General features: G+C 42.6%; 1 protein-coding gene across 3 annotated transcripts in view; it reads left to right on the top strand.

The window, feature by feature from the left end:
- The window catches only part of PLA2G4A (phospholipase A2 group IVA), a 173011-nt gene that overhangs the window by 98157 nt on the left and 48991 nt on the right, over positions 1 to 25863 (top strand). The window contains exons 1-4 of one of the 3 annotated variants that reach the window (XM_067300518.1): positions 337 to 432; positions 14205 to 14303; positions 14468 to 14611; positions 21272 to 21353. In XM_067300518.1, the coding sequence (XP_067156619.1) occupies positions 14579 to 14611; positions 21272 to 21353 (115 nt within the window). In that variant the 5' untranslated portion in view covers positions 337 to 432; positions 14205 to 14303; positions 14468 to 14578. Of the gene's footprint in view, positions 1 to 336; positions 433 to 14204; positions 14304 to 14467; positions 14612 to 21075; positions 21150 to 21271; positions 21354 to 25863 lie in introns of those variants that run through there. The other 2 variants (XM_067300519.1, XM_013944544.2) reach the window with 2 other exon arrangements.

Here is a 25863-nt window from a genome sequence, read left to right as displayed (position 1 = left end):
TCCCTCCGGCCGCCCGCTGGATACCCGTGTGCTGCTGCCGCAGCCCGAGCAGCCGCGCGCCAGGTCTCCCCTCAGGGAGGCGGCGGCGGCGGCGGCCGCTGGGCGGGCGGGCGGGCAGCTCCTCCCTTAAGGCTGCCTGGGCTTCTCGGCGGCGGCGGCGGCTGCCCCCCGCCGCCCGGCCCCCTCCACGCTGCCCCGCGGGCGCTGCAGGCGAGCCCGAGCCGCTCGGCGCCGCCACCCCGCAGCCGCGGCAGCCGCCGCCGCGCCGCGCCTCACGCCACCTTAAGGGGCCGGCGGGGCAGCTGCGCGGCCCCTCCCCTCCCCGCCACGCCGCGCCGTGCCGCGCCGGAGCGAAGAGCCGCGGCCCCGCAGCGCGAAAAGCGGCCCTGTCTACACCGGGGACGGAGCAGCCGCGCAGGACCGAATGCCGCTGTAAGCCACGTACCTCCTTCCTATGCTAGCAGCCGCTGCCGGGGCCTCGGCGGCGCGGCCGTTACGCCGGCGGCGCCGCACCTGCTGGCGCGGGCGGCCGCGCTCGCGCGGGCTCCCTTCAGGCGGGCAGAGCGCGTCGCGCGGGGCTGCGGGCTGCGCGACCGGCTGCTCCTCTCTTACCGAACCCTCCGCTGAAGTGTTTCCACCGCACGCACGCACACACACACACACACACACACACGTGTCCCCGGAGCACAGGCGTGTAAAACAGCCCTGGCGAGGGGAGGGAAGGGCACTAAGAGGGACGAAAGGCGTCGGCGGGACGCCCCGAGCAGCGCGCCGTGCGCCCTGAGGTGCGCGCGCGTGTCTGCGGCACGCGTGAGGCAGAGGGGCTGGGGAAACGGCCGGCGAAAGCGGCGTGTGCTGGGCTTGCTCCGTACGTTACCTTGCTCACTGCCCGTCCCTAAGGCCTGGGGAGGACGGACCTGTGCCCTCGGCGTGGTCCGGTCTGGGTCGCAGGCCCTTCCCTAGGAGCGCCGTTGGCAGAGAGGACCGGTCGCTCTGCCGTCTCTTCTGCTTGCGCCTGCATAGCAGGCACAGTGAGGCAATCCATTTTGAAAGTTATAGGGAAGTATGACGGTACATCTGTTAAGGGGAAAATTTCACAAAATGTCTGCACCAGCAGCTTTTCCTTTGGGCCCGATATTAAAAAAAGGTACTTAAGAGTTACTGTTTGTGACTTAAAGCAGGTATCTGCTAGTGTGCATTAGGATTACAGTCACAGAAACTGTCATTCCTTGTTTTTGCGGGATTACGTGTTCCTCTTTGGGTACAGGTCTGCAGGCTGCTTCTGGTTATTTTCGTGGCCCTGACAGATGACCGCTGGTCAATCCTGCTATGTCAGCGTAAGTGTCACGGTGATCTGACCACTGTCTGTGGTTGTGTCTCCCTCGCCCCCCCGAGCAGTTCAGTGCTCTGCACCCGTACAAAGCCTGTCGCCTTCCCCCGAGATGAAGGTGGGGCTGAGCCGGTGCGCTGGGCTGTGACCTGGGGCTGCCGAGGCCCACGTTCCTCTGCCACGCGACCCCCGTGCAGCCAGAGTGGCTCAGAGCTTGTCTGTGAGCACCTTTTGTGATGAGTCCGAGGGAAATCCCTTTGGGCACCACAGTGGCAGGGTACCAAGCTCTCAGTTAGAGGTTCCTTGCAAATTAAGGCAAACAAAACGTTTGGGCTCTAAAACTAGATAAGGCTCTAATCCTTAGAGAAGTGCAATGGCTCGGACAGGACGAGGTTACTTTTAACCATGGTGGGTATTGCTGGCAGGAAGAGGGTCTTGTGTGCCTCAGGAGACTTGGGTATTCACCATAAGTCGCAGCTGATTCATGCGGTCAGCTTTGTGATTACCAAGGGGTGTTGAATCCACTAAGGATTTCGGAGAGAAAAGGTGAGCCTAAAACTGATGTACTTGTTTTATCTCCTTTCCGTCCCCTACAGGAATTAGGGGGAAGGTTTTGAACATGCAGTCTAGAGTTAAGTGCTCATTTGCCATCGTTCTTCAAAATCTCCGTTCTGTCCCTTTACAACCCCCTTTCTCCACTATCTTATTGTGATATAACAAGTATATAAAATAAAAGAGGTGTGGAAATATTTATTTATACTTGAATCACATCATGTATTTTAATCTCCTCTTGTGTGACCAGTTAATCCGTACTGGAAAAATACTGGATTGACTCTTGGCGGAGTAGCACCACGTGCTCTTGATATTTCTTGATGCTTCTCTTAGAAGAAATAGATGAAAGGCAAACTTTTTTCAGTGCTGCTTCCTCACTAGGATTGCATACTCCAAATACATTAAAGTTAAGATGAAAGTATTTAACAGAGTTATCATACACTCATATTACTTGGTACTCTTTTTGATTTTTTTTCTCCATGATACTTTGAATAGATTCCTTTTGACAGCTGGTCTAAAATAGCCAAAACATGAAGTATTTGAGCCAAGCCTTTTTCGCCTTACAGTTCAATCCATAACGGTTAGCAGTACCCAGGGGAAAAATGAGTATGGGGTGAGCCCAAACTCTTGTGGGAAGCTCTTTCCTTCAGACGTATTTATGAAGCTGTTCAATGGCTTTTCAGGGACATTTTGTATAACTCTGCTCTCTTTCTTGGAGCATTTCCCTGATAGCACCAAGGGACTGAGTCCCGTGCAATGTAGCAGTGGCTTTCCAGATGCACATGATTTTGGGAGTAATCTAAATGGCTCTGCTTGAGTACATTTTAATTGATGTGCAATACTGAGATGTGTGGTGACCTCCATGACTTGCCTGCTGGTTGGAAGAGGACAGCAGTGACAGCAGAGCTGAAGCAGTTTTAGTTATTTGGGAACTCTGAATTCATATTGACTAGCTTTGGCTGGAAAGTCACTTAATTCAGTTATCGGGGTTAGATTCGCATAGCAGCTGGAGAGGATGGTATCTCCGACTTGTATCCAGCAGTTCAAACATATGAGCATGGACTACAAAATATGAGAAATACTCCGTTTTCCTCTTAGGCCAGAAGGAGTCAGAAGCCGCATCTTGCAGAGCAGTTTTCTCATCGCTGGGCTACGGGCTAGCCTACCATGAGCGCTCCTCATGCTTTCTGGCAGGACAAATGGAAGGAGGCTGATCTTAGAGTGGTAGAGACCGTGGTTAACACGTGGAGTTTAGAGTTGGGAGACCAAGTTCAGATTTATTCTCTGCCTGATACAGAATAGTGATGTGGATCAAAGTCTCCTTGCCCTTCAGGATAGTATCCTAAGACTGGGGGTGATCTTGAGGGAGCAAAAACAAATTTTTGAATAAGAGATTACTTGCAATTGATGGGAAAGCCCACATTTCTGTGGCTATTCTAAAGACAAATACATGTCAAAAGTATCTGTGGCTAATAGTCCACATATGATTATTTAGGCAATAAATTCATGTATTTTTTGTTAAGCCCTGGTTGAGCTGGCATTTAAGGACCCTGCTAAGACCTGTGGGATGTCTTTTGGGCACCCACATTAGGCACATCTTTCAATTGAATTAGCAAACTGGTCCGCTCTTATTTCATTCTGTGATGACCTCTTTCTAACTGAAAACTCCTTGTAATCCATGGGCAGTGGCTACAGTATTAGCTATCATATTCCTGAGAGGTGATGAACTCTGCCTCATGTGTGTTTCCCATCTCTGAGTGATATAACTGTATTTTTTTTCTAATTTTTTTTTTTTACTAGTCTGAAAAACAAATTCCAGAACCTGCCTTAGTAATGGAAATGATCTCATCACTGCCCTAGGTTATAATAACGTGATGTAGTAACAGAACACTTTCAAAAGAACTCTCTCTTTTTTTTTAAAACCGATATTCAGACTTTCCTGAGGGCTTTCGTTTACTGTTTACCTCAGAAATGATACAAATTTCCTGACTGTACCAATTTCCAGTAGCTGTGTGTCAACGTCTAGAGCAGTATTACTCAGCCCATGGTGGCGAGGGCACTGGAGGTGGTCTGTAAGACATGAGAAAGTGGTCCACCAAACAATTGCAAATAAAACACCAAGCAGCCCCAAACCACTTTGTTCTGTAACCAGTTGTGGGAAAAGTAAAAGTCCTTAGTGAACCTTTAAACTTTAGCCTAATTTTTGCAAATGAGAAATGTTGCGGCAGTACTGCAAAAGAGAGTCAGTGGGCTTTCTTCAAAAAGATCAGCTGGTTCTTCAGCTTGAAAGTACTGTCCAGGACAAAATGATTTTTGTGAAAGTAAGACCACAGTGTTGGTAAGGAAAAAATATTAGAGATATCGAGAGACTGCGGGGCCATCACTGTACAGATTTTATTCATTTTTCTCTCTAACATTCATAACGAAATCTGCCTTCTTGATCACCGGTCATGAGCGTAGTGATCCCTTTAGCAGAGGTTGCCCAGATATTTAGTTTCAAGTGTCGAGTTAAACGGAGCTGAATTGGCAGGGTATCGCCAGTGGTAACTCTGAAGCCCCTGCTGCTCCGGTATGAGCTGGCAGGTGGGGATGCCTAGGACACAGACACTGTGGTTTCTCTCTCGTCTGAAGTGAGGTGAGGTGAATCCTAGCTCTGACACCTGCCGAGCACAGCAGGCTGCTGCGTAGACGACACAAGTCTGTGTACAAGCACTCCTTTTCAGTTTTGAGATGCAGTCTCCTTTCGAGTGAACGATAGCTTCGGTAATGCTGCATCCCAGGGCTAAGAGCAAATGATAAACGTCTGCCAAAGTCATTTTGTTACAGGTTTAATTACTCATTTAAATGTTGCTGTTAATTTTTGCCACCTTAGGATGCTGAAAGCACAACATCTTCCAAAATATAAAATAGACTATTTACAAACAAGTATCCTTCTCCTGCGCTCTCCATCGCTCCAGCCTCCATCCCTAAATAGGGTCAAAAACTTCCACGTACACAAGTTCGCAATTGTAGGTGATTTGACTCTCTGTCACATTTGTATTTGTCTATGATTATCTGATAATAAAGCCATTAAACTGACTCATCTTTGATATTTATCTTATTCCTTAAAATGATTTTAGCATAAAAACTTGCATTTCTTTTCCTACTACTGTTATCTAAACAGTTAAAACAGTGCTTAGATCTTTAGCCAAGTTCTGTAGGAATGTGCACGTATAATAAATTATCCTTATATACCTACAGTGATTGTAATGCTATATATGTACATTAATTATAGTAAGATTTTTAAAATTGCATATTTATTCTAATAAGTGACAGTCCCTGCCCCCAAGAGGTTACATTTTAGAAGACTTGAGTGTTAAATGAGACTGATAACTGGGACATTGAGATAGGTGGAGACGACAGAGTAAGAAGCATAGGTGGCTGCTTTTGTATTTTTGTATTTTTGTATTTGTATTTTGTCTTAGTTAGTCTGGTTTATTGCATTTGCCAGACCAGTCAATGGAAAGATCTGGCTTTTGGAAAACCTTCTTGTAGGTCTTTTCTGCATCTCCAGGGTTAGATTATAAATGAGGCTTAATTGCTAGAACTGTATTCTGCTGCATTTAATTTATTGCATTGTCAGTTGGATGTTAATTTGGGCGACTAAAAACAAATGAGAAGCCCCACACAAAATACTCATTCTGACCTGTTCCAAAAGCCAGTAATGTCAATGGGAGAACAAGTAACTCTCCTGGGCAATTCCACAAGCAGGTAGAAACCCTCTGTGGCCTAACCCATAGCTTTACATGCTCTGTCAGATAAATTGTGCCTTTTGTACGTAACATGCAAATGTTAGTCTCTATGCAAAGTCAGCAGCTGCTGCATAACATTTTAGTTCTGTGTGCTTTTCTAGCAGGACTGAAAATAATTTTGGGGAGAAAGTGACTGGTTGTATAGACCTTTGGAGTGTAATGAATTAGCATTTTTCTGGTTGTTAATCTTGTGTATCATCTTTCCGACAGCAGCATATAAGGGAGAATTACTTTTGCAAGATTATGGCTTTTGAGGTAGTTCTGTTCTTAGTTTCATAAACGTGGATACCTACCAGAATGAATAGCTGGAAGAAAGGTGATATCTTGACTAGACAGTTTTTGCAAAATAAGCAACTAACCGTTCTTGTGTTGCTGGTTTATTTGAATCCTTTCCTCCCTTAACCTGATGAGAATTGATATTGACTTTCTAACCTCTTGCCTAAGTGCAACACGCCCTTTTCTGTCACCATTTATGTTTTGATAAAGGCACGTTATCTGCTGAGATTTCAAGAGCAGAGTGTTTAGACTGTTGACTTGAGTGGAAAAATACCTTTCCCTTTTATAACCAAAACTCCACAACTGTGAATCAAGGATAGCACTAGTAAAAAAACTTCAAGACAAATAAATGAAAATAGTAACTGGTACAGCGTCTAAGGGGAAGGTGCTAGGAAGCAAGTCTTAGCTTTACTTATATCCGGTTTATTTTAGGTTTTGCCTGTGTTTGGTGGCATTACCAGTGATCATGTTTGCAAACTCTCTTTATCAGCCAGTTCAAGGTTTCTGTAGGAAGTTGGTGTGATGTCTGTGCTGACAGTACTGAGAAGCAGTTCTTTTATAATTGCAAACATCTGCCAGCGTTTTGCATTTCTCTGGGCGTTTTCCATTTTGAATAGCACGTGCTCATACAAACCTTCCTGGTGAAGTAACTGACTACATTTAACTGTGACATACTTCCAAATATTATTTGGTTTTCACACCAATGGGCTTTTCAATTCTTCTGTAGCCTAGTGAGTATTGGTTTAATTTTACAAGGGTATTTTTGATATAGAAACATTAAATCCCAGTCATGAAGTCCAATCTGAGAAGTAAGTATAATAACCTGAAACCGTGTCTCATAGTCCTATCTTTTTAGATAGTGTCCTCTCCCCAAATCCAGTGTTCTACAAAAATGGCTATTGTAATTATGGCAAATTTTATTAAGTTTTGTTGTCCCAAAATTACGGACTGGTGGTTTTTTTTAGGGGGGGGGTTATCGTCTTCTATGTGCACCTGCAGTTCCATCTCTCATAATTTGGGAACTGAAGTAATGCAAGCATGAAAAAGGTATGTTCAATGTGGCTAAAGGGGAAGGAAAACAGGTTTTGCTGCTTGTAAAAGTATTTTTCACCAGTGAATGCCAAGTAAGGAGGGTCATATGAACTGAGCCTGGCTTCTGCATCCAGTTCCTTCCTCTCTTTTAATATGACTATTTTTACACAGATCTGTTTAAGACCAGCTATAATACTATATAAATGTTGATGAAAGAAGCTCAGAAAGAGTGGGGGTGGTAAGTAGAGCAGAGCAGGACAGTGCTGGGATAGATGGTGAGCCAACAAACTGATGTGTAAGGAAGGAGAGTAGTGTCAAACCTGTTTTCTGCATCGTTCACCTGAAGGATTTGACCCTGAATTTCTTGTATGCTGGAGCAGACTGGAAGTTTAATATATTGGTGGTCCTGGGGCAGTCCCACCTTTTGGAATTGTTCCAGCGTGCCTAAATGACGGGCCAAAGAAGAGCAAGCATCAGGGATGTGGGAGACTGAAATTCACATTCCCCATCTGGATCGGGTTATATGGGAATGTGAACGTGAGTCTCGCACAGCTGAGTGACCTGAGCAGACATACCAGCTATTCTGACTGCACTTCAGTCTCGCATAGAGATGTGAAAACCTTTCCCAAAAGGAGTTTTATCAAAACTGATCTGCGCCTCCAATAAAAAGCTGTTTACTTTGGCAAATTGGCACGTTCTGGCCAAAAACTGTTTTGTTGAAAAGTGCTTGATGTACGTGTATTCCTCTGTGCTGTAATACGTAGCAGTCACTTCCTTTTCAATACAGAGTGGGCAAATCGACCAGTGTTTTACTATGCTGAGAGAAAGTTTGACTCGTCGAGGAAGGTGCTAAGCCATCGGTGTCTTAAGGAATAGCTAAATTTAAAGCATAGACAGTTGTGTAAGAGAGTGGTCATAGCTTGTCTAAGTTCTGGTGAACTTTCTCTGACTGTGACCAATGCTCCATGCATCAGAAAAAAAAACGTAAAAGTCCCACAATTGTCCCTAATTTTGCCAAGCTGTTTTAACAAGAGATGGTGCAAATTTGGGGTTTCTTGCGGACTTTGTTGTTAACCATTTGCTTCTTGAGTCACTGTTTGTGGCTCCTTAGTGAATTCAGTTGTTTGTGTCCTGGAGGCCACATTTAAGATCTTGGTTGCTAGCAGTTATAGCTTTTTTGTTAGTTTTTTTTTTGGGGTGTGTGTGTGTGTTACCGTTGATGTAGCCAGCCCCTTAGTACTGCTAGTATTGGATCACAGTAAGGCTTGAAATAGCCTCTTGCTTAGGATAAATAGAAAAATTTCCAGTGTTACATTTTTGTTGTGGTGTTGTTGTTTTTTTAATCTAAGCAATATTTTTAGTTTTAATCCAGCTCTAGAGCTGTAGCTGGCAGCACTGTGCATCCATCAGTGGTGGTTTACATCCTTTTCCTTGTCCTCTCGGGGCTCGGCTGTGTTGCTACCGGTAGCTGTTAAGGCATTTGTTCAAAAACGAAGCAAGCATGACCTGATTCAAAGCTGTCCTTGTAAATCAGCAGAGCGGTTGCCCTAGAGCTCCTTCTGCAGCCTGGCTTTTTTACTGTTTTCACTCTGAGCTTGATGGAAAGGGTGGAGCAGAAAATTCAAGCCATTTGGACCAGGGGCAAGCCCAGGGAAACCAGTAGGCACAGGCTGTGGTTCACTGGAACACGGGTGGCAGGGATCGTTAGCGGCAGAGGAGCGGAGATAGCTTTGGAAAAGTAGTTCGATGCACAGTACAGAAAGGGGAAGCTCAGGAAAGGCCGGAGTAACTTATACTCCCTTGCACAGTTGGCAGGCAGCACTGAGAGGAGCGTGGGGCAAGAGACGCAGCAAGGACTTCTCCAAATCTGCTCAGAATATCCAAACTCTGAGTCAATACTGTCTTTGCTCTACTGATGTGACTTTGGCTTGAAGCACAGACTGGTAATTCAGGAGCTTTTCCTGTAGCAGTTCAAATTTTGGACTGGCAGTCTCTTGCCAGCAGCTTGGCTGCGTAGAGGAAGACAGGCTTTATTTCCCTGTGGTTCAGCTCTCTGTGGCTGCCTGCTGTCAAATACAAGATCAAGGACGCATTTGTTGGTCCATTTGCTATTACAAAGGTGTCCATGCCACAGGCCTCTCAAGAAAATGGGTAGGGAGTTTGGGTTATCCCGTTAGGTCTATTTTTTTTTTAATTAAAACAATTATTTTTAAAGAATTCATTTCTTTTATAGGAGTCTGCCTAAAAGAAATCTTCCTTAGTATTAAGTTCAGTGTGTCTATCCCCTTATGAATACAATGTATATAATAGAGGTGCCTATGTGTTCATGTGTGAACCTTACTTTTTTATTACATATTCAAAGGGTAGCTTGGCAGTAGTCATAAAATATTTCCATATGAATTTTCCTAGAATCGTTTAAAAGAGAGGCTGAAAAATCTCAGAGTCATACGTGTATTGATGACTACTTTTACTAGAAAGTCCTGACAAATTTCCTTGAGGGCACACCCATTAGGCACTCCAACTACTTTGTCATGCTTTGCATGTTATTGCGGTATAGACCAAAGGAAGTTTAGCACAGTTGTCCCCTTTATTACGAACGCTGGCCAGAGCTCATATTTGGGATAAATAATCTGAAACCAGAACATAAAAGTTTCGACAGACGTTGGAAGTGTAAGATGACAAAATGCACGGTTTGTGTGTAGTCCTTTCTCCAGCATCAGTGCAGCGCAAGCCTGACAGTGTGTGTGGGCGCTGGGTGATACTACAGTTTGCTGCACTGAGATGTCAGAAATCCTGGGAAAAAAACAGTTTGTGTAACTTGCCCTGGAGACCAATTCATTGAATGAAAAAAGATATTTACAGAGATTTTTTGTCTAGCTTCCAGCTAAGTTTGGTCTTTTGCTGACGTGTTTTACCTGTACAGAAGCCAGCTCTTAATTTCACTAGCTCTTTGCATTTTTTGAGCTTTTTGCTTTCTACGCTTAATCCTTCCTCCCCGTCGCCCAGGCTCTGTTTGCAAGGCATGGGAAGCACCGAGGAGGAAGCCTTGCTGCTTTCCCTGTAGGTCGACAAAGCAGGTAACTTTCCACTTGTGCTGGAAATGGAGCGAGGGGTGCTCTGCGCAGAGTAAGAGGTAAGCCTCATTTCTTGTGTGGGAAGACCCAAATTAAGAAATAACATTACAGTAATTTTCCAGGATGCTTGGCAAAATCGTGTAGAAGCAGATTATTTGTTATTTCGGTCGTACAATCACAGAATCCATCTGTAACCAAATAAAATTCTGCAATCTGATTTGATAACAGTGGATGGTGACATTCATACCAAAAACCTGAGTCAATACTTGGCTTATTCTGTGCCCACCATTTTTATCATATCATCTTCCGCATTAATGACTGTGCTAATGAGTCACATTTATTGACTATCTTTTAATTGTTCATGTCGTTGATTTTAAAAAGAATTGGCAGACTTGTTATAAACAGTCTCCCCTTATGATTTTTCTTACTATCTTAAGAACTTATTCTAATTGTGATATTTATACTGAGTTGTGCTTTACTCATTTTTGGAGTTTCTTTGCTCAGTGAGACTGTGGAGTAAACTCATACCCAGCATGAAAATGGCAAAATCTCATTACTCATGTTGTCCTTTCTCCTGGACATATCCAATAAAACTGAATTATCCCTGGCAGTGGTATTGGATAAACACTGAAAATGAAAGCTTTTCTAGTAATAATCAGTGTCAACCTCTTTTTGTGTGTTTTTTTTACTCTTTTTATAGTTGATCTTTATAGTCAGTCTTCCTGTATCTATCTGAGTCTGTCAGCTCATGTGAAAATTGCTGAAGATCACGACAGTGTCTTAACTTAAAACACAAAAACACCTGTCCAATAATAACATGTTGCTTTTAATGTCTTGAACTGCGCCTAACAATTAAATGTTCGTGAGCTGAAAAAAATGGAGTTACTTTTCAAGTGAAAGTGAGAATTTAGCAGAAAGCTGTCTCTCTGTATTATGTCACCAAATTTAACTGTGATCTCTTCAGGATACTGTGTTTAGTATGGTGTTAATAGGACAATTTGCAAATAGGACATTTGTCAATGAAACATCAAGGAATATATCATTAATCAGTCTGGTCAGCTTAATTTTGGTGAACACATGAATAGACACAGTTTATGCTCATATTCTCCTAGTAGCATTATGTGCTTGGTGTTTGCTAGTCCTTTAGGAAGGAAGAGTTGAGGGAATCTCACAGTCCACAGGCACGGTGTCAGGGACGCAAACAATATGTGGTAATACTACTAAAATGTCCTTTTGGATCTGGCTAGAGATGCTAGTTCCCCCGATCCACCAAGGGTTGGCCTGTCAGCGGCTGAACTTTAACTCAGTTCTTTGTATGTGCTTATGAAATTGTCCCTAGTTATGTGATTGATCGCATACTGATTTTTCAGTTAGGCCTCGGCGGGATGGATGGCATATAGGGGCTGTGTGATGTGAGAGACTCTTCCAGGATCACAGCTTGCTTTACTGCAGACACCTGAAGTTAAACATTCCCTGGGACTTTCTTTGAGGCTTTTGATGACCTTAGTGGATAGCTTCTCCTAGGGCTGTACTTTGGTTCCTCTGCCACAGCAAGATTTTAGATAGACAAACATATTAGCGTGATTAACCCAAATTCCACTTACATGGTTAAAGTAGTACAGACTCAAAGGGTTCGTTGTTAGTTATGTTAGGGTCAAGTAACTGTGACTTGGATTAAACCCACTGTAAAGGACATCAGCTAGCATTCGGGTGACTTAAACATCGGTGTCTACTGCCACTTCAGACGTCCTGCTGGCTTCTGGAGGAGCGTGGTTACCTTCAGATCTGCCAGCCCCACGAGGTGCCCTGATACAGTAGCCCATCTAAAAAGGCACTGGAGGACTGTGTTCAGGTACCTGCCTGTATTTATCGCTTCCTGAAAGCCCATGAGCAAGCAAAGAATTCCAGTTTAGAATAATGTCAGCATTACTAGGACTGGGATCCCTCATGCTGTTGGTTGGAGGTGCATGGAGGAGGGGATATTCTGCTTTTTGTATCACACCAGGCTCCGTTTGCTCCCTGGCCCTTGTTTCCCAGTTCAGAGACTGTCTGTTTATCCTTAACTTGCCTTTTGTGCATGCGTGTTTCTGATAGAGCTGTTAATTCCGTGATTGCGTGTTTGTTTGTCTGCGTGATCCTTGCCACATTCAGCATGGAGGACAGATGGTGCCCAGGGACTCATTGCAACTGTGTAATCAAAGAGGCTATTTGCAAGATCACAAATTTATTTCCTGCAGATGTTGTAATAAATGAGGCAGGGGGTTGTAGGAAGAGAAGGGATGATCTCATGTCTAAGAGTTCACTGATGACCTAGAGAGCTGGATCCCTGCCCCTAGGATACTAGACAAGTAACTCAAACCAGACTTTTCTTCCTAGGTCTAACCATTTTTCTTAATTCTAGAGCAGTATCCTCAATTTAGTTCAGTGCCTCCTCTCAAAATGAGCATGGTAACTTGTTGGTAGTTGACTATTCACTTAAGAGACATGGTGTGTTTTCTGTTTTGTAACTTCTAGACTTCCTCTTCGTTATAACGATCGAAGTTTCCGTACTGGCTTCTTTTCTCGATCCCCTTTGAAGTTTGCATTACGTCTTCAATCCCTGAGATAGCCAGGCTTGTTTACCAAGGCTCTAGAATGTCCTATTTTGTTTAAGTAGGGCACAAGGTAACATAAACTGGAATGCAACAAATCAATTATATGATACGTATATAAACATAATACCGCTTCCCTGATGTCTGCCTGTTTACACCTCTGCTGAATTTGGCTGATAGAATTTAAATTTAAAAAGTCTTTGTAATTATTATTACAGGACCATAAGCAATGGTATATTTGCGTGGTAGAGATTTTACTTCAAGTCTGAAAAGCTCCTTCCTTTCTCTAGTAAAGTTCACTTGTTCCTGTGCTCCAGGCAATGAGCTGCCTTAAATGAAAACTATGAACTGAAAGTATGTTAAAGTCTTTCTTCTGCAGACTTCCTTAGAGTTTTAAAAAATAAGCCACTGGAATTTCCAGCCTCAGGATATTGGTAAGTCTGACAGGTTCAAAGAAGAGACACAGCATATTTTAATGATCACAGCTATATGGAATTTTTATGGATCCCATTGCACATGATCTCCCAAGAGTTTTTGGAAGTGACATAAATCGTCCTTCTGTAAGGCTTATCCTGCCCTTTAAAAATTGGGGATTAGCGGGAAAGATTTCCTTGAAGCCAGGACTTGCACGGTGCTTTTTTCATTTCTCTCTGAAGCTTCTGTTGGTGATTGTGGTCTAACTGAATCTTAGATCTGATCCTGGCCTGCAGTTTCTGCATTTTTAGAGATGCAGAAAAGCCTAATGCTTTTTTGTTTATTTTACTTTGCTGGTTGAAAATGGTTTTGAAATTTAAGGCCCCTGATGGCCCCTGTCTTCAACAGAAATCTTCACGAAGTTTTTTCAAAAGCATGGTGGCCCATGGAGAACCTGTTTAAATACTGGAAGCTGATTTGCAGTTTGCCCATCAAAGCCTTTCATGGATCTCTGTAGATAACTGTGTTGGTAAGGGAGATTATATACAGCTTAAATTGCAGTTCTCTTTCCAGATTTACAGTGGGCACTGTTGCTTCTAGTTTGTAGCTAGGTGGGAAGTTGTCAGGTAAATTCCACTGTGCTGCTGCTGATGAGTAGATGCTGGAATTTGTTTTCTGCTACTTTCTTGGCTGCACTCAGATGCAGCTTTGGGAATTTGCTGTTTGAGAAAAAGCTTTCCATGTGAAGGTAGTGTTAGAAGCTGTATTAAACTGGCTTAACAGACTTGCTACAAAGGGTTGCAGCTGTCTGAGGCAAGTTGCTGACTGTCCCACTAGCGCTCTCTTCAACTGGCTTTGCAGTTCCAAAATTCAAGCGTCTTGGTGCGAGTGCAGGACACATGCTCGTACTACCCCCTGTGCAGAGAGGAAGATGCAAAGAGGAACTTGGTTTCTTCTATCCTGACCATGTGTGCACCTTAATATAGAACCAAAGTGTAGGAACCAAGAATTTGTCACTACAGTAAGAAGACTATTAACTAACCAATCATTTTGATTATCCTATTAAAATAATGTATGGAATTGTATACATTTGAAAGTATATAACTGATAAATATAATTGATTTATTATTTTGTTTATCTGTAGGGCTGAGAGAAACACTTGGATGACTGGAATTCGGGATATTTGGTTCATGCTCATACACTAAAGTGAAGGAAATAAGCACAAGAATTTTCTCTGGTTCAGGCAAGTAGAAATCTATACCTTCATAGTTTATATTGAATCAATTTCTCTTTTAAAAAGATGAGTTTTGGGAACCTTATTAAAATGGGGCAGCTAATCTTTTTATTACAGACTATATTTTGAAAGGAACACAAGAATTTTAATTGCAATTCCTGTTCATTACTTAGTGGTTAAAGGATCTGCCATTCTAAATTCTGCTTTGAAAAACTGGGAAGCCTCGTCAGTGTGGAGTTGAACTGGGCACTTGACAGCTGTCTTAAACAGATATTGAAACAAAGATGTCCTTCATAGATCCTTATCAACATATTGTGGTAAGTATGTTTGAATATTCTATGTATGCTGTCTTGTATAGCTTATTCTGTAAAAAGTTACCATAAATAAGCACAAAGTATTAGTGTTATCAGGAATTCCTTAATATAATTTTGAGTGTGGTTAGAGGAAATTTCTGAAGAAACTTATTTGAATGAAATTTGAAAGATATTTGGGTTAATTTTTCAGAAGCACGTAATGATTTTATGAGCGTAGGTGCCAATGCATAATTGGCATATGCCAATTGGCAATGCATAATACAGGCTCCTCCTAACTTACCATGATGAGCAGAATTTCAGGAGAGTATGATTTTAAAGGAATTGCCTGTTCAATGCGATTAGTCAAAGTGCTTGTATTTGATTATTTTATTGCATATAAATTTCTCACATACTGATTGTCAAACTGAACTGCCAGTGAAAACTTTTACCAACCATCTACGAAAATAACATTATGTATGTTAAACTTTTTCTCTTACGGTACAGTTTTTCTATAAAATTCTATTTAACAAGTAACTTTTTTCCATTTTCATCAGGATGAATAGAGGGAAGTTGTGAATTTTGGTAGATCCTGAACCAGTGTATATCAGTAATGTTGATTTTTAAAAGAAACTTCCAAATATTAGCCTGTAAATGCTGAATAAAGGTCAGTGAGATGAGCTGTGCAGCACATTGCTGCCAAAATCTCCTTGCTCCCTCCTTTCCACTTTCTTCCAGGCATGTGTTCTTGGTACATCCTTTGTACCAGCTCTGGAACTCACCTGATCTCTGAGTGAGCCAATTCACCTTCTCGAATTGGCAGAAAGCTAGACCAACAACAACAACAACAACAACAACAACAACAACAAAAGTTTTCTGCTGTCAGAGCTGGTGCAAGGACAGGGCAGAACCGTGTGGGCACAAGCTGTGAAAGGAGAGAAGGAGGGACAGGAGATGGAGGAGAAGGGAAACAGGAGCAGGACTGCCCTTTACGTGGTGGCAAGCCAGCGGATTGGCTCGGCTGCTTGTTGAACACTGAGTTTAGGCTGCAGTGTTCACTCGCATATCTTTGCTTGAGTGACTTGCCAAAGAAAACACTGAAATCTCAATTCCTATCTGAGCTGGAATCTTGAAACAAGTTGGGTGTGTTTGTATCAACTACTTTTCATAACAGAACCGGCATCTATCACGGCAGGAAAAGCAATTCATAGTCAAAGATATGTACCATCCATTTGTTGTAATGTTGAACTTTTACATTGCTAAAAATATAGTGTCCGCTTCCTTGAAATGATCTCTTATCAATTATGTGGTTTTCGCCCCACACAGTCACATCCTTTACATGAGTCGGCAGCTAACAGATGTAAAAGCTTGTGTTTTACACCATAGTCTTGTGAAAGCTGCTATAAGGACGTGTTTCAGGTCGATGGCTTTATTTAACACAGAGTTTTAAAACAATGTGCTAACTTGTTCCTTTTTGCATCAGTGCCCTCTCCTGGGTGGAATGTTTGATCCCATACCTGAAGGGAAGCGGTCTCTGAGGCACTCATTTATATTTCATCGAGTCATTCATATAAAAGTCCTGTTTTGGTACCAGTACAGATATCATAGAGGACAAAAGGCATTAGAAGCATACCTAGTTAAAATCCTCTGGCAGTGCTGAATTGTTGTTGAAGGGACATTGTTAATGTAAGAGCTGATACCAGAATTGCTTGAAAAATGAGATGCAAGTCTTTGAGGTTTTTTGATTTGAAGACTGAAATTACAAGGAAAGTTTTACCAAAATTAAACTCAGAGTCAGCAGAATCCTATCAGTGCAAAAATGATGTGTTTTTTTTTTTTTTAAATGGCATGTGGCATTGAAAGACTCAATTAAAAGAATTCTGCATTTTCCAAAAGTCTTTCTGCTAACTATTATGTATTTTACAATCTCTCTATTTTTCTTTCTTCTCATTTTATGAAAAACTCAGAGGAATAAAAGAAGAAATTGATCAAATTACTGCAGGTACAGGCAAAACTGACTGTACAGAAAATGCTTTTAGACTCACTGAATAAAGAATTAAAGAAAATTATTATGTAATATCTCTTCAGTTACGTTGATATTGGGGATAAATATTAAAATAATGGGTAAAATCATTTCAAGATTAAAAAAAATCCAGGTGTATGCAAGAGTGTCTGTCTTAATATGTAATATACCGTTAGGAGAATGGACTTTATGAAAATCTGTTACTTAAGAAAACAGGCAAACGTTTTCACTTCTCCAGCCCTGTTGCCAGCTCAAATATCCTACTTAATGTCAAGGAAGTAAAAATAATAAATACTATTTACACAATCGATCTATACCAGAACTTCCTGATGTGTATAATAACATCTTGTGATTGAGTTACATTTAATGACTGTGCATTCTGGACTATGAAAAATATTGTACTTAACAGATGCAAATTTCTTGCTTTCTCAGTAGGCGCAGAAAGTACATAAGACAAAACCTGATTGTGTTACAGCAAATTTTAGTGTTGTTCTGTTTCCCATTTGAGAAGCGGGGAATATAGTGGTATTTATGTACCTGGGAATGTAATGATACTTATGCCTTATGTAAATAGAGGAAATAAGATAATTAGGAAAATTTTACTGGGAGAAAATACGGTCAAAGGCGGAAGAGGAAGGAAGGAGGCAGGAGGAGGAGCTGGAAGGGATGGAGAGCTCTGGCGTGGGAGCAGGAGATACTGAACAGTGGCTGTTCTGAATATTCAGAAAATCTTGTGTGTAGCAGGGGCACGGTGAACCATCAGAGAGAGGATACTACACGTAGAAGTTCTTATCGTTCAGAAAAAACATGTTCAGAGGTGGTATGGTACGGATTTTTCTCCTTCCTTCTCTAACTTTCTGGACAAAGAGGAAGCAAAGTGGAAGAAAATATTTAAAGGCAGGTCACTTTTGAAGATAGGATTTAGGCTTTTAAATTAATGATGAGCTTCTGCATTTTTTAACCTGGCTCAGGTTTTTAAAGGTATGTAGATGTTGCTCCACTCAGTGTTGCAACACTTGCGTGATTTATATACCAACTTCCATTTTTCAGAAGTAACTAAGGAGTTGGCAATGTACAGATTTTTATCAAGATTGAAGGTGAACATAAATCATTTTGGAAAACACAGCTTAGTCATCTAAATTAGTACGGGCTGGATTCATAAAAGTATTTAGAGTCGGTACATTTCTTATGGTATTTTCAGGGGGGTATCTAAGTTCTATGGGAGTTAGTTTCTCTGCAAACTGACAAACAAATGTTTCTGAAAGTCCTGCTAGCTGTTAATGTGGATATTTAAGCTTCTTAGTACCCTTAGAAATTGGATCCTAAGTGCAAAATAGCCTTATTTCTAGGTTGCTAATAGTCACTTCTTCATATGAACAAAGTTTATAGAAGAAAGCCAGGTAATGGTAATTTTTTTCCTTTTTGGCCTTCAGAACCACTATGGTCCTGTCTTTAGCATAACACAGAGCTGAAGACTGAAAGCAGTAGTATCAGTAGGCAGTTTTACAGGCAGGACTCTGGGGCACCAAAATTACCCAGGAGTGCCACAGAGCAGCTGAGAACTAAATCCAGCGCTCCCGTGTCCCATGCTTGTAACTTATTTATAGCCCCATCCTCTGCTCTGTTGCTAAACGTTCAGTGCTCTCTGATTTGTGGTCTTGGTGAGGACGGACTCTCTGTCCTAACAGCTAAGAATAAGGGGAGGGGTGGCGTGTTTGTACTTTGGGCTGTCTCTTTTAATTATAAGGTTGCATATGACAAAGCAGCTACATCAGTCTGTTGCGAAGGACGTCTGGGGCCGAGGCCGCACTGTGAAAGCAACGCTTCGGCAGTCCGACGTGCGTGCGAAGGCCGTACGCGCTGACAGAGCAGCTTTGAGCACTCCCAAGAAGCCAGCCAAAAACAAGGGACTGAGATGGAAGTTGTTTTCTGGAGAATCTCAGCCCGTAAAAAGTCTTGAAACAATGTAAATGACAGAGCTGGAATACTTTTAGGTAGCTGTGTGACAGGTAACGCAGGCAGAAGTTTGTTCAGGGAGAAGTCCTACTTTTTCCCATTCATCCGTTTACTCTGGGAAGCAGTGAGGCAAAAGATAATGGGTGTCTCAAAAGTACTGAGATGTCCTCACGTCAGCACAAGCCGGGCTATTAAGTAGGTGTTGCTTCTTAACGCTTTTCCTATTTACATATCTAGACCCTTTCTGTTCAGTTTGATACTTTTGACCAGAGTTAACAGCTCCACTTGGGAGAATCGGTTGGAGTCCGAATTGCGCTTTTACTGCAGTCGGTAAGCCGCTTGCTGTGGCACGATGACTTCGGTGTGCCACTTGCATGCTAATAGTTTGCCTTGCCGCAGTTTTCCCTCTGCCTGCTTGCTTGTCTTTGGAACAGACAGCTCCTCCTACAGCTTCCAGGGGAGCAATTAGAGCTGGATGTTATCGCTGAGCAGACCGTCATGAACTGAACCTCCCTCCAGCGGTCCTTGCAACGCGTGGGCGACTGCAGCCTGGGGAAAGAGGCGGCAATTCGGTGTCTGGGTCAGGCAGTGCCTGCAGTGAAGTCATACCCTTAATATCGCTGTGGGCATTTTTCTCCTTGGTGTTTGCCGCCGTGGTGTGGCTGTGCCCTTTGCAAACCTCTAGACTTCAGACTTGTGGAGGAGTTTCTGCTGGTATCAGCTGTGTTATTTTTCAGTGCTTCCTGACTCAACTGTTACTTAGTTATTCACAAGCCAGCTTTGCTACCATAAGATGATTAATTTGGGCTTTTGGGGGGGAAAAATCGTATAAGAAACATATTTATAAGAAATATTATAAGAAATTTAGAAAAGAGATTAAAGGAATTGTCATTTGTTGCCAGTTTGTATTGGAGAGGGATCCAGTTTGGTTGCGGTCTCTGTGTGTGAGCGGGATATAGGTATAAAATGGTGAGACGTGGCTGAGACAACCATGGTTCTTCTGAAATAGTTGTGAGAACCTGTTGAAGGCCCTTACAGAATCTAGCTGTTGAATCAGTAAATAAAGGCACATGCCCCTGCTGAAAGCTAAAGCGCGTATGAATTGAAGGGTTTCACTGGCTCTTCTGTTTCTATTTTTAAAAAAGGGGTAGAAAGAGGGGAGTATCCAGAGGAAAAGACAGCAAGAAAGCAGCAGGCACAGCCTGAATAAGCGGGTGCTATGACCACGATACTGTGTATCATTTGTAAATAAACGTCAGAATTTCCAGCTTCCAGCACTTTCCCTTTTCCTTCTAACTGGAATAGCTTGTAAGATCCTTAATACTTGGTTCATTGTTTTGGTCCTGATAATTTACTGATATGCAGTGTTTATTTTAACATATTTCACAAAGTTAATGGATGAAAAAAGATAAAATGGGGGTCATTATTTCAGTTTTACAAGTTGAAACCTGAGGTACAGGTGCATTACGGTATATCGGAGGTGACTTACCTATAGGAGATCCCATAGGAGGTATGTTTTTGATACAAGGGCTTGAGTGGTAAGAGCCGAGCAGCGTGGAGGAACGCACTGATGCTGTCTGTGGGGTCGAGCTCAGGTGTGAGGCAATCTCCTCCCTGAGCCCCAGTTTCCATCGCAGGAGAGCGAGTCGGCTCCCTCCAGGCAGGGCCGGTGGGCGAACCCACGCCTAGGCCGCGTGGGCAGTCAGACAGCTTGGGTAGAGTTAAGATTGGCGTTAAGATAACAGTTTGCATGTAAGCACTGTGAGGCAAGAGCCTGAGACCTGTTCCTGGCTCTAACGTGTAACACTTAACGATTTACCCATTAGCTCTGTGCTGGCTCCCTGTAGACGGTGTGTGCTGTCTGCCTTGTCCCATGCCGTGGTGATGCTCCTAATGGTATTCAGTTGGATAGTCAAACTTATGGACTATGTACGCAAAGTAAAAATAAACCTGAGTCACCGGACTCCTCTTCATTAAGTTTTTTACTTTGTTTCTTATTTTTACATCTCTTTCTACTTCCTGTTTCATACAGGACTGTGGTGTTCTGGCTGCCCTCAGAAAGCCTGCTCCTGCTGCGTTCCTGGTTTTGCAGGGAGCAGGAAGCACCGGAAACTGCAAAAAAGCTCAGCTTGTGGGTGTTTTTACAGCTTGCTTTTCACCTTTACTCCATTGTCTTAGGGACGCCTACACTTTGAATATTGATGTGTACTAAAAATGACCTGGGGAGTCCCTGCATTACTAATGATTCCCTTGCATCTGCAATATGCGTGTATCTGTTCCAGAACATATACTTAGATATAATTGTACCCTTTTTTTATTGGAGGAAGGTAATTACAAACACCAGCGCACTGTAAAATAGCCTTTTTTTTTCCCCCCATACCGAGTTGTCACTGCCTGACTAAATGCCTTAAAGCAAGTTCTGCAGAGAGGAGGAGTGTTATTCACTGAGATTAGAAAAAAATAAAAGCATGTTATGAAGAACCTGTTAAGTAGGTGTGGCTGCAGGAAAATCAAGCAACCTTAATACAAGGTCTGACCTTGCAGTAAAGCTACAGGGTGCAGTTGCGCTTTAAGATGCTCTATCCAGTATGCATTTCACTTACGTTTTGAATGGGGGATCTCTCTTTTTCAGTTTTTGGACAAAATGAAACCTATTTTGATGCTTTTTGGTTCTGGAGCTTAATCACCTCTAACTCTCTGACTTCCAGGTGGAGCACCAGTATTCCCACATATTCACTGTGACTGTAAAGAAAGCCACAAATGTCACAAAAGGAGCGATTGGCGATATGCGTGAGTATTTTTTTTTCTGGTTTCACATCTTTCATCTCTCTTCTAGGAGACTGTTTCCTTAGGCGGGGGAGATGACACAATAAGCTTGTCATGCATTCAAAGATTGTGGGTTTCTTTTCCTTGCTTGTTAAACCTAAGGCAATGCACTTATTTCATTGCTCACTCACTTTAGCTCATAAAGCAGATTTGCCGCTCCTTCTTTCCATTGATCCAAAAAAGATGAATGGGTGAGTTGTACATAATTTGCCTACAAGCAAGCAACACCTGTGTTTAGTTTTTGGCTTAGTCGGAAATGCTGTTCTGAGTATAGTGAAACTGGCAATTGCTGTATCTTCAAAAGGCTGTGGTTTGGTGGGAACACTTAAAGAAAGAAACCCAAAGCTCTGCTGAGTCAACGCTCTAAAAAGAAAGAAAGAAAGAGGGGGGAAAAAAAAGACAGATAAGCAGATCTCATGATGGAGAGCTATATGAGACACTACTACTTCTCCTTTCTGTTACACTTCTGAGTCTCCAGATGTGGCTGCGCAACAGGAAACCACTAGGAAGAATGACCTGTGAAAACTCTTGTCTGCTCTTACGAGGGGAAGAGGGAGAAAATAATATGTTGGCTTAAACTGTTTTTTTGTGTTTTTTTTTAATCTTGCTTCTGTGATTACAGCTGTGGTGGTGTTATCAGTTCCTCTCTCCCTTTCCCTGGCACTTCGTGCAGAGCATTGCATTGCCTGATACTGCAGGTTGAGGCTGGGAGGATGAGTGTGGTGCCTTGTTCCTCCTTTTCAGGGAGTTTTGATCAGGCTTGTTTGATATACACTTGTTTCTTTCCCGGCACATTCCTGGAAATTGCTTTCAGGTCAAAATACAGCAACTGCTCTAACATGTAGCTTTGCCACAGCAGGTTAACAGTTCTTTTATGTTTGGTGTCCAGTACTGATATTAAACATGGGGGTAGGTGGGAGTGGCAGTGAGGAGGGGAACACAGCAGAGCCCCTAGTATGGGGGAAGCCTGGCAGAAAGGGAGAAGGAATTGGGAGTCCGGTTAATACCTAGGGTGGGGAGCACGCCGAGAAGGTGCACTGGGGCATGGCCTCTGAGAGGGTGTTTATACAAGAGGTGTGCTCCCTTGGAGCGCAAAGGCCCCTGGCATGAGAGAGTGTGGAAAGGGAAGAAAGGAGTGTGAAAAAGAAGGTAGGAGGAATGGGGGCTCCATGATGTTAAAGGGACTAAGAACATGGAAGGGGTGAAGAAGAAAGCCAAGAGCCCATGGTAATTTTTTTTTCTTTTTGGCCTTCAGAACCAGTATGGTCCTGTAATTCCAATTAATAGCTATCAAAAAAATTGGTGTTTTTCCAGCAAAACTCTTTCCGTGAAAACTTACTGAATTATCAAAACTGAAAAGTTATTCCAGAATGACTTCTTTTTGATAAAACCTGCCAGAGTTATGCTCAAGGGCCGTTAAAAACTGCCTGGGTTTCTGGCAGCTGCGAATGCTCCATAGCCTGAAGCACCAACACTCTGGGGCATCTCAGAAAGGGCTTCCAAGTTCCTGGGGCTTGTGCTTGAGTGCCTGCGGTCCTGGCAAATACTCCAAAGTGAAAACATTTTAAATGAAAGAAAATATTTGTCTCCTGTGTATTTATGAAGCTCAGTGTATTGGAGCCTGGAAGCTATTTGATCAAATTGGTAAATAATATTAAACGCCTGAGAAAGATGCACGAAGTTGTGAGCAGCGCAGGGCCATTAGTTAGTCCTTCTGGTCAGTATTTTTTTCATTTGATTTCTCAAAACCTCAACTTATTGAAGGAATGTGCCAGCTTTTACACTGGATTTCTCTTCTCAGGCATAGAATTCACTGCCAGGGAGAGGGGCTGGGATATTTAATGTGAGATGCCCTGGTCTGGGCTGGGACCTGAGTGCTACTGTCTGTGACGTGGGAGAGCAGCAAACTGTTGACTGTTCTTGTAGGGGTTTCTCCTAATCTCCTCTGTCAGAGTTGCTCCACTTTGTGCAGTTAATAAACTGTTCTGTGGGCCAGAGGTAACTTTACATTGAGGTGGTGATGGAGATTGTGGAGCATGTGAGATTTTGATTCATCTTTTGTTTCTGTTCTTTTTTCCATGTCCTAGGTGAATGCCCGAGGTGCTAAAAGTCTCCCACTAGAAATTTTCAATTCATTTCAATTTCCTTGTATGTTCACTGCCCCGACTGTAACCTGGAACTCTCTCTCCCTTTTGGAAAGGCCTTACTTGATGAGATGGGGATTTATACCTCTAGGGGATGTCAAATGCTGGTTTCTGAAGAGATTCTTGTCCTCTGGCTCAGGGCATGGGTGGGCAGCAGCTTTTGCTCACTAGAAGCACCAGTGTATGCGCACAATGTGTTGCAGCCGCTTTATTTGTTTGCCATTCTTTCCCATGATCGATAACTTTCTAGAAAATATGTGAAGGATCTGACTAGATCTAAGTTCATTCAATGTATGGAAATGCTTATATTTGTGCTGCATGTGTGATACTTCTGCAGTCTGCCTCTGCTCAAGGAGCTGTAAATGAGAGGTCTGGTGAACAGTCTTTAACTCTGTTCATGGTTGGGGATGGAGGGCCTGACTTCTCATCCCTGACAGAAAGTGTGTCATAGTTATCCACACTGCTGTCTCCTCAAGCCTCGGTTGGGGAACTATATAGTATTTTAAGTAATTTTTCAACACTTCTTGTGTTCTTCATTAGTGAAGAACAAAAATGGTTGTTTCACCCCTAAAACTAGGTGATAGATGCACGCTACATTATAACAGCCACAGGCTCCATTTTCTTGTGTGAACAGGTCATGCACAACACTGCTGATTCAAGAGATATTCTTAGTTTCTTGGCTGATCTGGATGCCTGGAACAACAGGGAAAGTTGGAGCTAGGATAGCTTCCAGCCCTCTATTTTTATTTTGCTTGGCTGAGATTTCCCGTTGTCTCTGTAAGCTCTAAAATCTCTGTAGAGTGATCTGACTAAGACTAGCAAACAAATCTGAATCCGGGTCATAACAGAATCTGAGTCTCTAAGCTACAGTGGCTGTTTTGTTTCTCACTGATAAAACATGTCAAAATAAACAAAGAATGACAAAAATCACATCATATGGATTTTCCATGCCAATATTTTTCATATGTGCCTGAAGGAAGTTGGTACATTTACACCACTTTGGCTTTCTGTTTGGGGGGGAGAGGAGGGATATGTGAGAGTTACTGTAAAAAGGCATGACCCATGCTGTTAAAAAGTTTTGAGAGCCTCTACTCAAAGGCAGACTAACGCTTTCTCAGAAGTTCGTTCAAGTCCTTTATTTCAGAAGTCGGTTCATTTTCTGTTGCCTTCATGTAAGAGTATGCCCTTTACTGATTTCACTTGCTTTAATGTCATCACTTCTTTTTCAAGGCGTCTTTCACACTCTAGATGTTGTCCTAACAACATGCAATCAGTGCAGTTCTATCTTTACAAAAACTTTAAATTATGTTTAAGTGACTGCTGCTGTGATAGCTGTAATGAACTTTTCTGCTTAAGTTGCTCTACAGGCTGGAAGACTTATGAGAAGAGCAGCTTCAGCCTGTAGAGTATCTCAACATCTGCATGTTTTTGGAGAGGGTTTGATTATCTTCATTCCTTAGCTTTCTGCTGGCCACAGGGTCAACAGAACTTGCAAAATCATTTCTCTGACCAGGGTTTTTGGAAAAGACCTCAACTCTAGTCCAGCAAAATCTTATGTAGTAAGTGTTGAGTTCTCAGTCTGCTTCAGGTACTAAAGCATACTTTCCTTACTTCCATGAAAATAGAGGGAGTTACAGGAAAGAGGAAAAAAAAAATTCCAAATCTGCAGAGTGTTGAAAGAGAGAGCTTGCAAACTTTGGTTCTTTTTCAACTGGATCTCTCCCTTCTGGGTTTTCAAGGGGCTTGGTGGAGAATTGGACCAAATGAAGCATTGGAAAATTTGTCCTACATTTCTAAAGATCTGTTTTTTTCCTTTAAGCATAGTGGCTTCCAAAACAATATGTAGCATCTACAAAGGAAACTAGTTGTACGACTCTGTTCTTAGTGATCCATAATCTTCCTTAATCCTGTTTTGGATTCATTAGCAGCTTTTATTTGCTTTATCGGCTTTTCATGTTACAGTAATATACAGGTTAACTCTAGGCATCTTATGGAAAAGAGTCCTTTTTTAAATAATCAGAGAAGTTTAAAGTTTGGGTAGCTCATGGCACTAGAACTCCAGCTTGTATCCCAGTTTCTATCCATCCAGTTGGAATTAAGGATGCATTTCCACTGTGGTGATGCTGCTCAGATAAACAAGTTAGTTAAAGTATTGGGAGCAGTCCAGTCAACAGAGCTTAACCCTGCTTGCAGAACTTGCCAGCATGAAGACGGAAAGCAGCTGATGATGGTTATAGCCCATGCGGCTGCAACCAGCAATAATTTCCCCTGGAGGCTAGAGATGTTCCTGCACTGGGGCAGGGTCGCTGACATGTTCCCTGCCTATCCCA

The sequence above is a fragment of the Apteryx mantelli genome, chromosome 8 (assembly GCF_036417845.1).
Source record: "Apteryx mantelli isolate bAptMan1 chromosome 8, bAptMan1.hap1, whole genome shotgun sequence".
Classification (NCBI taxonomy): domain Eukaryota; kingdom Metazoa; phylum Chordata; class Aves; order Apterygiformes; family Apterygidae; genus Apteryx; species Apteryx mantelli.
Note: the sequence above shows the minus strand (reverse complement) of the source record. Positions and strands in the feature narration are given on the sequence as shown.